The sequence below is a fragment of the Lissotriton helveticus genome, chromosome 11, assembly GCF_964261635.1.
Source record: "Lissotriton helveticus chromosome 11, aLisHel1.1, whole genome shotgun sequence".
NCBI lineage: Eukaryota > Metazoa > Chordata > Amphibia > Caudata > Salamandridae > Lissotriton > Lissotriton helveticus.
The window spans coordinates 1,006,364,138-1,006,377,413 of record NC_136072.1 but is presented as its reverse complement, the minus strand read 5'-3'; the positions used below and the strand labels follow the sequence as shown (position 1 = coordinate 1,006,377,413).

The 13,276-nt window shown below is 48.4% G+C and overlaps 1 protein-coding gene across 1 annotated transcript in view; it reads left to right on the top strand.

Moving 5' to 3' along the window:
* Positions 1-13,276, top strand: part of USP30 (ubiquitin specific peptidase 30) — a 394,500-nt gene that overhangs the window by 160,337 nt on the left and 220,887 nt on the right. Inside the window, exon 10 of the mRNA XM_078667396.1 lies at positions 7,133-7,213. Coding sequence (XP_078523522.1) covers positions 7,133-7,213 — 81 coding nt within the window. The remainder of the gene's footprint in view (positions 1-7,132; positions 7,214-13,276) is intronic.

Below are 13,276 nucleotides of genomic sequence, written 5' to 3'. Positions count from 1 at the left end.
GACCGCCAACACATCAATCAGGGGCACCCTCACCTACAGACCACAGGCCACCTACCAGCAGCTTTCTACCCAGCTATCACCAAAATTAACGTCCCCTTGCCATCAAATCAAATCCATACCTCCTCCTAGGAGACCTCAACATCCATCTAAAAAATCCGAGAGACACGTCGCCAACCTCCTGGACAACATGCACATCGGCCTGGTGCAAATAGTTACCAACTCTACCCACAACGCTGGTCACACCCTTGACCCCATCTTCACCACCAGAGACAAAATCCATTCCAGTCACACCTCTGAAGTCACCTGGTCGGAACCACAGCATCGTCCATTTCACCATTACAGAATCTCCCCAGCACACCACCACTCCATATGCCCTTGTGCAACGCAAGTAGAACAAAGTCATACAAACCCAATAGACAACTGCCCTCAGCTCCACAACCCTCCACACCACGAACGGCGTGAACCAGGCCGCCCAAAATTTCTCAGACTGGATCACCGCCAGCGCAGGCAGCATCACCCCAATCTTCCTTTCCAACGCCAGGCCTTTGCAGTGTGGGGTCCCACAGGGCTCTTCTTTGAGCCCTACACTCTTCAACATTTATGTGGCCCCACTTACTAGGCTTGTCAGATCTTTTGGACTGGAAGTGCTCTCGTATGCCGATGACACCCAGATCATGGTCTCTTTGTCGCAATCTGTTGAGACCACGGCCCTAAAATTTCGAAACTGTATGGGAGCAGTGGCAGGCTGGATGGCCTCTAACTTCCTCAAATTAAATGGGGAAAAGACGGAGATTCTGGTTTTTGGTGGAAACAAGGAGATCTGGTCAGCCGACTGGTGGCCTCAGTCACTGGGAACCTGTCCCCACCCTTCTCCCGTAACCTGGGAGTCATATTCGACACCTCACTTGCTTTTGATAAGCAAGTAAACAGAACGGTTTCAACCTGTTGCGGGGTCCTTAGGGTGTTAAGAAAACTTACCCATTACCTCTCTCCTGATGCCCATAAACTGGTCGCGGTCGCCCTCCTATCCTCGCGACTGGACTACTGTAATGCCCTATATCTTGGCATGAGCAATAAACTGCTCCATCGTTTGCAAGTCGTCCAAATCGCTGTTGCGAGGTTTGTCGTCAACGCCCCCAGACGCTCTTCAGGTACTTTGATCAGGAAAAATCTCCACTGGCTCCCGGTATATGCCAGGATAAAATTCTAAATCCTGACCATTAATCACCTGGCTCTCCATGGCGTTGGTGCTGAGGGCATCAGGTCCTTGGTGTCGACCTATGTCCCCGGTAGGGCCCTGCGCTCTGCCAGCCAGAATCTGCTGACCGTCCCCCGAGTCGCCAAGGCGAGATGGGGAGGTAAGGCTTTCTCCTCTCTCGCTACTAGACTCTGGAATGAGCTCCCTATGGAACTAAGGGCCCAAGAATCTCTTCTTCTTTTCCGAAAGGGCCTCAAAACTCTGCTCTTTACTGAAGCTTTTTCCTAGGCCTCTATACCTGACCCTCTGTTTATGTACCTGGCTATTTTCCATCATTTGTGCCTTGACGCCTTCGGGCAAAGTTGCGCTTTTACAAATCCCCATTCAATCAATCAATCAATCAAACCACCCAATACCAAGAGTTACAACAAACACGTCACCTGGTTCACCCCAGAACTCCTAATCTCAAAAAGAGAATGCAAATGAATAGAGGGACGTTGGCGCTCCAGCAGAAATTCTACAGATCACTCCGTCCTAAAGACCGCCCTCAAGAATTATCACCACTCCCTCAAAGAAGATGCCTTGGACACCCGCCTCAAAACCAGCAGCAACGACTTCCAGGAACTCTTCAACATCATCAGAGAATTCTCTGCCCCAACGGCAGTCAAACACAACCCCACCCATCCAGGACCTTTGTGATGCCCTATCAAACTACTTCCACAACAAGATAGCAGACATCTACTGCAATTTCGACCCTCGAACTACTTAGCTCTGCCTCAAGACCACCATGATTTCCATACACTCGGGCGCTCCGACGGACCCCTGCCCACACCATGCCTTCAACTTAGGACGGAAGGAGATCTGCCCTTCATTCATGCGCATCATCAATTCGGCCATTAACTCGGCCACTTTCCCAGAAACCTAAAAACCCACAGAAGATCCCTCCTAAAGAAACCCACCGCAGACCCCTCCTAAAGTAACTCACTGCAGACCCCAACGACCTCAAGAACTACTGCCTCATCTCACTCCTCCATTTCCCAGTGAAGGTCCTTGAGAAAGCCATCAACCACCAGCTCACAGACCACCTGGATAAAAACAACCTACCGGACTCCTCCCAATTAGGCTTCTTCTCGAAGCATAGCACCAAAAGAGCCCGGATACCCACAACAGATGTCATTAGGAACATATTCAACCATGGAGAATCAGCTGTCCTCCTCTTCCTTGACCTCTCCGCAGCCTTCGACACCATATACCACCATATCCTGGTCAACAGACTGCATCACAACTGCATCAGCGGCAACGCACTCAAACTCATCACCTCGTTTCTCACAGGACACACACAAAGAATACTCCTCCCACCCTTCACCTCTGAACCCCCTCTGCGGCATCCCCCAGGGCTCTTCGCTCAGCCCCACCCTCTTCAACATCTGCATGACTTCGCAGACCACCATCGTCTGCAGCCACGGACTCAAAATTCTCACATTCCAACGACACCCAATTCATCTGCTCCCTCACTGAAGACGACACCACCAGTAGAGTGAACATCCAGAATGCAATGATGTTTCGGACTGGATGAAAACAAACTGCCTAAAACTTAACACAGACCAGATGGAAGTGCTCATCTTCGGCCGTACACCCCCTCTCCCTACCCCCTACCCCCTCACCCTTGGATGACCTCTGGCGGCCTTCCGCTCTCAGACCTGCACCAACCCCTCCACCACCCAATTCAGGAACCTGGGCATCATTCTGGACAGCGAGCTCTCCATGAAGCACTAGGTGAACGCAGTAACCTCCTACGGTTTCCATATCCTCAGAGTGCTCCATAAGATCTTCGGGTGGATCCCACCCAGCACCAGGACAATAGTAACATAGGCCCTCATAACCAGCTGACTGGACTACGGAAACTCACTCTACTCTGGAATCACAACCCAACTACTGAAATGACTCCACAACCTCCAAAACATGGGAGCCGGACTTATACTGGATCTTCCAAAATGGTCAAGCCTAACCCCCCCACCTCAGAGGCCTCCACTGGCTCCCAATCAAGTAAAGATGCCACTTCAGACTACTCACACATGTTAAATTCCCTCCACAAATAAGTCCAGCCTACATCAACCACCGACAGACCTTTCACCAGACCACTCCTCTCAGCCCACCTAGCCCTCGCACATGGCCCACTGATCCCGCATCCGTCGGCCCGAGAAGGGGGCTGATGATACATTTCCTACCTCACTGCCAAATTCTGGAACGACCTGCACCTCCACTGCCAGACCACCACTCCCCTTGCTGACTTCCGAAGAGCACTCAAGACCTGACTGTTCAACTAATCGTCTCATCCTCCGCGCCAAGATACCCCTTCGGGTGATAAGTTGCACTCTACAAATCTGAATTGATTGTGCGACTCAATCATTCAATCATTGTGTTATCAAAGCCAGCAATAGCAAAGGTTCCATCAAATCGGCGAAGAAAGGGGTGTAATTAATTTACCTCTTATTACTAAAGAATGGTTAGTCACAGCAGTTCTGACCAATTTGCGGTTTGTCAGTAAGTTCATCCTCAAAGAAAAATTTGGGCTGCTGTACCTTCACCAAATTTTGCCACACACAAAAAATAACTTCCGAAGGATACTTCTAACCACAGATCCCTCACATTTAAAATAATCCCAAGCTATCTGGCTAGATCTTAAAACTTTCAGAGCAGTTCTGTGCGCAAAATTGTGTTGTGTAGCTCTGTACCAATGTCCTTCCGCTTCAGAAGTGACAAGCGGAGCTGCACATAAGCACCACATGTGTGCGTTGACGTCCGTTCCTTTTTTTCCCCAACACCTTCAGATCACTGGTCTTCAACCAGACTTTGCATCAAACCAGTTTCCGGTGTGCCAGGGAAATATGACTTCCTAAAACCACAGCGGTCAAGTTGTGTAGGGATTGTCCTAAACAAATGTCTGTGATGGATCCTTACGAAGTCTGTTTGTGGTGCCGGACCTTAAACCAGAACTCCATAGCCTGAAGTGACTGCACCCAGATTAACGTGAAAGCCAAACTCTACGTCACCAAGTAAAATAAGTCTCTGCACTGTGGCTGGTTGAAGTAAAAAGGAAGGTCCTGTTCCCAAAGTTGTTTTTGCGGCAGATCAACATCGCGGTCGATGTCTTTCAGTAAGTCAAAGCAAAAACACAGGAAATCAGGGTGTCAATGAGCCTCCCAGTCTAGCTTCCTATTTCCTTTAGAGCCAATTCAGGGTCTGGTACTGATGCACCCTGAGTTTCCAGGTCTGTCAGTGATGTCACAGCAAGTGGAAGTATTCAGGGAGGCTATAGTGCGGATTTTCTTATCTTTACCAGCTCCCTCTGGCACGCCTTTGGGTCTCAGAGATCTTTTGGGGCCTCCAGTCAGACTTTTGCAGGCAGTTCCACCCTCTGCACCCTGTAGGTCCCTTGAACCCGTATTGGATTCAGCACCAACTCCGGTACCAGCTTTGGTTCTGGCCCCATCCCCTGCATCACTCCCTCTTGCGTCGAGGCCAAAGCTAATGCCAATGTTGTCATGCTACTGACGCAATCCAGGGCATAACCTGTGTTTCTTATGACACCTGATGATGGGGCCAATCTGTCCACCTCATTAGATTGATAAAGGACTGTATTTAGACTTATAAAATGCAAGTAAGCTAGATACCTCACTAGAGACAGATCTTTACTCACCACCTGGTCCTCCAAAATAAACTGCCTTTTTTATTGTAGTAGTGCGAAGAGCAGCAGAATCCCTAGACTTGCAATTGCATAAACTAGAAACCAAAGCCAATTTATTGACTGAAATTCTTCAACCAGGTCCAAATTCATCTGAGTCACTACTACCATTTAACATGCCTCTTATGGTCACACAAATGGCCAATTGGTCTAAGCCATGTTGAGCCCCACTGATTAGCTAGCCTGTGGCTAGGTGCCATAGACGAGCCCGTGGTGACCCTGACTTTTTGATGAAGCTGCCAATGCCTGAAAGCCTTGTGGTGCAGGTGTCCACAAGAACAGTCAATCGAAATGCCTTTCCTTCGACAGTTCCTCTGACCATTCCCAAGATTGCCCTGCGGACTTCCCTGTGTAGCAAGCTGTGGCTAACGTACGTGGCAACGTGACGCGGGACGTCCGGACGTCCGACAGAGAGACGGAGGTGGAGAAGCGCAAGCCGAGACGCGGTGAAGAAGTGGTGTAGTGGTGTAGCGGAGCAGTATTTCGGCGATTCAGTGTTCCGCGCCAGTCCATGTATCCCCCCCCCACCCCTCTGGGGGAATCGCGGAGGAAAGTGCCGGCCCGTGAGTGCCCGGGAGTGCAGAGTAAGGGCTGCACGGCGGCGTGTAGTGAAAAAATGCTACTGCTGCCGAGGGTTCCGCCGAGGGTTCCGCCCCCTGCCCTGGGTCCTTCGTTTTGGTGCAAGTAGGGCCAGGTGGGGGCGTTGTAGCACGTGAATCCCGCGCTGCAAGCAAGAGTGCCCTCAAATTTGATTGTTTTGAACTGCCATAAGAAAGCCTAAATCCCGGGGAGACACCCGATACAGGGGCCCCTGTGAGGTCTGAGCAGGTTTAAGGCAGCCTAAAGAAGAAATTCAAGTCCACCTCGGCCAGCTAGTCAGCACACAGGGAAGGTGAGAGGGTATAGATTTTATATCTTATTTTATATTAAATTTCTTAACTCATTTGGATTAGCGTGCGAGTAAAGTCACAGAAGGCATAAGAAGAAGGGCGTGAGGAAAAATCAAAGCGATTTGGAGAATTCCCAGTTGAACAGGGGAAATGCATTCTTCTGGGCAAAACCTTGGCAAAACCCACGGAACAGGCGAGAAGCTTGGATATGGCCCCAAGAAAGGCAAAGCGAAAGGAAATATGCTTAGACCAATTGGAAAAAGCTGATGAGTTCGACGTGACAGCAGTCGTAGAAGGGCCCGAAGAGGCTATATCGAATTCCCCCAGGTTAAATGATAAAAAGGAGAGGAAAAAAATTGCCAAGAAGGCTACCACTGAGCGTAAACTATAAGGTTGCGAGAAAGATGGCGGCCTAGTGTCCAAATCAATAAAAGACTTTGTGGGGAAGCATTTTAAGAGAACACTCACACCGGGAAAAGGTCAAGCTCAAGCCCAAGTCCATGAGCTTAATAAGGTGATACCTAGTATAGAAGACGTCGTGGAGATTGTTGATTCCGCCCTTATTCAGAGTGATCTAAGCCGCAGGATCCTGCCCATTGAACCAAGACTCTCATCCTCTCCGAGGATTTTTTCTTCATTGAGGGTGGAGGAGGAAGGTTCGGTAGGGTTTGAGTCCAAAGAGGAGGGGGACTGCTCCAATATGTCAAACCCTGCGGCAAGAACTATTTCCGACAGAAGTATGGATCAAGTAGGAAATCATAGTCCAAAACCTTTTTTTGCACCAAAAGCAAGTAAATCGATGATAGTCAAGCCCTGACCAGATAAACCCTTCTTGATATTGTGGGTCATCCAGTGCCAGTCCTACATCCAAGCTGCACATGGAGATAAAGGATGGAGGTGGACAGGAGGACTCTACATGCCTCACCCCGTGGAGATTTCTTGATACGCCAAGGATCTACTGAAGTCTGTGTCTTTCAAGGAGGGTGCAGAATACAGAGAGAAAGGGGGTAAACTCCCCTAGTAACGAGACTGTCTGACCACAGAAAATATACAGAACATGTGCTCTGGTGTCCTAGTATGTAGCAGTGAATTGTTTTAACATTTATTACCATCATTGAAGATGTTAGGATGCCGAACAAGTTTAGTTGAGATTTAAGAGAGTTTAAAAAATGTAAACCGCTGCTTTCTCTCTGGTGCTCTACTGAATTTCTAGACATGTAAAGTCCATTTTGTGTTTGTCGATGTAAACAAGTAACTCTTTAGTGTGTGTAAAAATGAACTTGCATTCTCTGATTTCAGATTCAAGCAGAAGATACTACTGAAAATAGATCAACCGAGCACCAGAGAACAACATTTGTGAAGCAGTTAAAACTTGGAAAGGTGAGCACATCTTGTGCGCTTCCATATTCAAAAAGTGTTATCATGAGGATATCTGCATTTTAACTTGTGCCATAGCTGGAGTTATTTGTATGAGTGCAGTTCTTAAATTAAACTGGTTTGTATCAGATTTGTCTTTGGTAATGAATTTTCATGTCAGCAGTTACAACCTAACAATACATAATTTATTGATGTGGTAGGTGCAGTAACATCTGACTTTCTTTCATGCATATGCCTGGTTCTTTTATTCTCCAGCTCTTTGCAGTTGCCACAATGACCATGTGTTTTTTATGGTCTGGCTTTTTACAGTGCAGCTATCACAAGGCAATTATGTGAGTAACGTTTGGAGTACGGAGTAAATGTTTTTTTGGGCAGAAGTTGTATACTTCCACACAAAAAGTGCTTGCCCTCCACCAGCTGTGATAATTTTGTTTACTCAAGTATTGGAACTTTCATAGATTCACATGCTTGAATCATTCCCCGTCGTCGAGATGGGAGTCCCCGGTATTATCAAAATAATTGTCCTACTAGACATAGCACATAAGGCTCTAGGCCTTAAAATCTTGTATAACATACCCCTGTCCTTTAGTAAAAAAAAGACCAAACTTAAAACTCAAACAATCAGAAGAGACCACCCTGTAGAACCTTCCTGAGAGAAGCTCCAGTCCCTCAGGTTTTCTACCGCTCGTCATGCTAAGGGAGTCTCCACTGAGCTCTGCTCAATTGTCTTCTATTTTCAAGATTTGGAGTGTTTTTTCACCCTTTCAGCTTACTGCCAACTCAGTGGATTTTTTTTAGGTGATTCAAACTGACGTCCACTATGTCAGAGACACCTAAAAAAAGGTCTAGTTGAGAGCCTGTGGAACTTGCAGGAAGAAAAGGCTGCATATTGATGAGCACAAGGACTGCTTACACGGCTTGTACCCTGACCACAAACAAAAAGGAGTGCAAGGTATGCCGCAACTTTTCTACAAAGATTCTTAAAGACAGGGAAGGCAGACTTCTCTTGTGTCTTCAGAGGCTTAAAAACAGGGACACTGTGGTCTCTGATTAGGAGAGCGATACATCTTCTATATCTTCCTCAAGAATGCCTCAGAAACGACCTTTGGATGACCCTGCTGGCTCATCGTCACAGGCACCTAAAAAAGCGTCAAAAAAGTCTGTTGAGTCCACTCAGAAACAGACTGGATCTACCAGCAAAGCGTCCCATGAAGAAAAGAAGACTTTAAATATTAGCTTCAGAACCTCCAACACCAACTATGAAACTGAAGCATACCTTCAAAAACCTACTTCAGCTCCGCTGTTAATCAGCTCGTTGAAGACACCACCGTCGATGAAAAAATCCTCTCCTGCGGTGATACTGGTAACAACGACGGCGTCTTTAGTCAACACCCTGACTGTATCTGCGGTGTCGATGTCCTCGTCGACGACAACATCATCGATGGGTAATGTACCTTTATCTTCGACATAGCAAATCGTGTCTTCATCGTCGTCGAGGGGTCAACTTCCGACGATGACCCACCCTTCGACACGACACAACTCCGGTCATAGATCCCGTCGACAAAGATCTCGTCGACTACTACGTCCACGAGAGAACCCGCATCATTGGCGGAAGTGTCATCGACGTAACCGTTGACAAAAATCCATGTCTCCGGCAGTGTGACGACGGCAATTCCGTTGACGGAGCAAGAAAAGCAGCCTTCGCCAATGAAGGTGATTCCGGCGGTGATACAAACCTCGACGGGCTCGTCTGCACCGTTGAAGAGGAGAGAAAACCATAAAATGTTAAAAATACAGTTAACACCAGCTGTAACCTCACCTATGCAGTTGCAGGCTCTTTTGCTGTCTCAGTTCTTAGAAGAAGATGATGAGGACGAGGGGTCTGAGGATGATAGCCTCTTTGTGGCAGCCTTGAGCCCATCAGACCTTCACATCAAATATCAGGAGGATTCTGATGAAGGTGAAGGTTATGGACGTCAATATTACCAACTGCAACAGCAATATCAACAACAGGAGATGATGTACTTCCCTTCAAGTCTCATGACAGACCTGCAATTTATGTTGGTGGACTATAAGAGGAGATTTCTGCCAGAGCAGAGCATCCAACAGGCTCCGCCTCCTCCCCCTTCTCCACCTGTTTGTCCACAAATACAGGTTCGCTCCCCTCTTCTCCAACAGTCTCCTAGGTTTCAGCCTCCTACTCAAGTTGCTCCTGTGCATTAGTTGACATCCTCTGATGAAGAAGTAGAGAGCGAAGAAGGAGAGATGCAACAAGATGAATGGGATTCCTACATCATTCCCACTCCAGCATCTCCATCTCCCCCACAAGTGGATTCACCTCCGGAAGAGATTGGGGGATTCTACAACCTTCTGAGGAGAGCGGCTAAGCGCTTTGATTTACCGAAGCCTATGCATCTGCAGGACTGTTTTTTGTATGACTTTAAAGAGCCTTATAAGAAATCAGTGAGATCCCTACCCATCATTGATTGCATATGGAAGGAGGGGCTAAGAATAATGCAGAATCCAGCTACTGTTCCACTCATGTTGCCGAGACTGGACTAAAAATATAAGGCTCCGTATGATGCTCCAGCTTGCTTAATAGGTCATCCAAAAGCAGATTCTGTGATCTCGCAAGCAGCGCAGAGAAACTCAAAGAATCCTTCAGCTACCTTGACTGGTCCTTATAAAGAAGGAAGAAAGCTTGACAACATCAGGAAGCGTTTTTCAACAACGTCAGCTCTGACAGTACGAGCAGCGAATTCTCTGGCTCTACTGGGGCATTATAATAGGCAGATGTGGTCGACCTTGATACCATTCTTGGACAAACTTCCAACAGATGACACAGAGGAAGCTTAGAGAATTCTTCTTGAGGGTGAACGGACTGCCTGTTAAGTTATAGACTGCTCTATGGATGCAGCGTCCACTGGTTTCAGGCAGCTAGCGGGAGCAGTAGTCTTGAAATGTCAAGGCTGGCTCAAAGCCACCACATTCAAACCTGAGGTAAAGACAAACATTCTTGACCTTCCTTACAATGGTGGAGAATTATATGGCAGCCACGTTGACAAAGCCCTACAAGCTATCAAAAAAGACACAGAATAGGCAAAGTCTTTGGGGACTTTACAATACAAAAAGACTCCTTTTCGTGGGTCTCGGAGAAGAGGTTACCAATCTTACAGATCAGGATACCAACAGTCTATCTATTCAGCATATCCTGCTACCACTCAACAATGTAGACCCCAGTATACTAGCCGCCAGCCACATGTGGCAGCCTACAACAAGGCTTATTTTAGGGAAAAATCGGGATGCTAGGGTAAGGAGACTGGTCAACGCCAATGTCCTCTCCTAGCTGTCGGCCTCTATCCCACCACTTCCATCCCCCGTGGGCGGCAAAATATCCCATTATTTACAGCAGTGGTGGGGCATAACTTCGGACCAATGGGTCCTAAACATAATCCAATTTGGTCATTCCTTGTAATTTATGGAGATCCCCCAACAACTCCTCCTCTGCCTCGCTTCCAAAAACACCTGCATCTCTTAAAAATGGAAGTTACCAACATGTTGTAGAAAGGAGCAATAGAACGAGTTCCCTTCAATCAGAGAGGAAAGGGTTTTACTCCCGATTCTTTTTAATATGAAAGAAGTTAAAAAATTGGACACCGATCTTTGATTTGCAGAACTTAAACAAATTCCTCAAAAACAATTATTCCTTATGATCTCTATTCAAGATGTGCTTCACCTCTTTTTTTTTTTTTTAAACAATTTTTATTGCAGGAATATGTAGAACAATCAGTGACATAGTGAGCATTATACAGTCCAGAATTACAGTATATCGAATGTTTTCCAATTACGTTAAACACAACCATTTAGCCCACATCCCGGAGGCAGGGCGGCGCCAGTTCTCTATATTGTACATTCCTCAGGCCGAGCCCGACTTCACTGTCAGTACTGCAGGAACTCCGCTCTCTGCTTTTATCCGTGTGGTGTGACGCTCCGCACTGCTAGTCCAACAATGTTGTGCGTAGTTAGCTGTGGGAACCCTGAACCATGACCCCCTCCCCTACCCTTCCCTCCCTGTGTCTGCGTCAGTGCCCAGTGCGATCACATATACTTAAAGCGTGGAAACACGGAGTAAATACATCTTACTGTATGTGTGCGTCCGAAGGAATTGCTGCTGGCGTGATTGTCCCTGTTTGGGGTGTCACGTCTTGTGTCCCTTCCTCTTGATCCTCCTCTATCATGCTATCCCTCAATGCCTGCACTAGTGTTTTCCACATCAGTGCTGTTTCTTGTGCCTTGTCATCTGATCTACGGCGAGCCATCTGGTAGCGGATCGTGCTCTCCGCAGTCGCCCATTTCAGGAATTCAGTCAACCATCTTCTATGTGTCGGCGCTACCTTCGATTTCCACCCCTTAGTCAGCTCTCTCTTCGCTATGAGTAAGCCCATATCTATAAATTTACTCGACAGCTTGTTCTTCTTCGTGTGAGGGAACCAATGTAAAATGGATACTGCACTATCATAGTGTAAGTTCCCGTCAGTGACTGCGTTCAGGGTCTCTTCGATTTCCAACCAATATTCTTGTAGTCCTGGGCAACCCCTTAACATGTGGACCAGGTCAGCCCCCACTTGACCACACCTAGGGCATGCTGTGTCCGCTACGTGGAAGTACGCTGCGATTTTACTCGGGGTGAGGTAAGCGCGGTGGAGGATATAAAGGTGTATCAATTGGAAGCGCGCGTTCCTAGTGCTCTTCCTGGCCCTCCGTACTAACTGTGACCATACATTGTCAGGGATGTCTTGGTGCAGGTCCGCTTCCCATTTATTCTTAAGTGACGTAAGTGGTAGTAGGGTTTCCGTGTGCATTCTGCGATAAAGGCACGTGACGGCCTTAAACGTTCCCGCCGCCATCATGGTATACTGGCACGCTAACGATGTTACAGGCTCTATCAGACCCCCCTCCCAGTGCTTCTGTATGGCTCTCACCACTGCCGCATGCAGTAGGTAGTCCCCCCTCGGGAGATCATACCGCTCTTGTAGGGTCTGGTACGGGGACAACACTCCATCCTCGTAGAGGTCGCCTATCATCTGCAGCCCCGCTTCTTCCCAAAGATGCAGTCCCGACCAGTCGCCGCCATGCGGGAGCGCCGTCACCATACCCAACGGGATTTCCGGAGCGTACGGGTGATCAGTTCCTGTTCGCCTCTGCAAGCGGTTCCAGCATAGGCGAAGGGTCCGCTCCTCCTGGGAGAGCTCCCGCAGAAGCAGTTTCTGTTGTAGAGTAATATATGCTAGGACATGGCGGGGTGTGCCGAACTCCCTCCCCTGCTCGGGCCGCGGTACACTCTCGCTACTTCCTGCGTGAAGAATTGCAACTGAGCTGCTAAGTAGTAGAGCTCGAAGTCCGGGACAGCGAGGCCCCCCTCGTCCTTAGGACGGGTCAGCGTCGTCAGTGCTACTCTGCGTCTGCCCGTTCCCCACAAAAAGGACACCAACATTGAATTCAACTGTTTGAAGACTGCTCCGGGTATCCACACTAGGAGGGTTCGGAAGAAATACAGTAGACGCGGCAGAGCCACCATTTTCAGAAGTGCAACTCGGCCCGCCGTCGAGAGCGGCAGAGTGGCCCAGAAGGACATACAGCTCCTCAGGGAGCGGATGCAGCGGCCTATGTTACCGTCGAGGAGGTCCGTCGGGTCATGGTAGACGTGTACTCCGAGGTAGCTCAGGCAATGGGGTTCCCAGCGTAGATTCTGACGAAGTGAAGGGCATTCCTCCTCCCTCCGCAGTGGGAAGAGACAGGTTTTAGACCAATTCACCCGCAGACCCGACATATTGCCGAAGTGCTCCAGTAGACTCTCGGCACCCTCCACAGCCGCTTCAGCGTTGTCCAAAAAGAGGAGGAGGTTGTCCGCATATAAGGAGATATAATGAAGTTCTCCCCCGCGGAGCAGCCCGGTGTAATATTCCCCCTTTCTAGCCTGAGCCGCAAGGGGCTCCACCGCAAGCGCAAATAGCAGGGGGGACAGTGCACATCCCTGTCTGGTTCCCCGAGTCACTTCGTATTGGT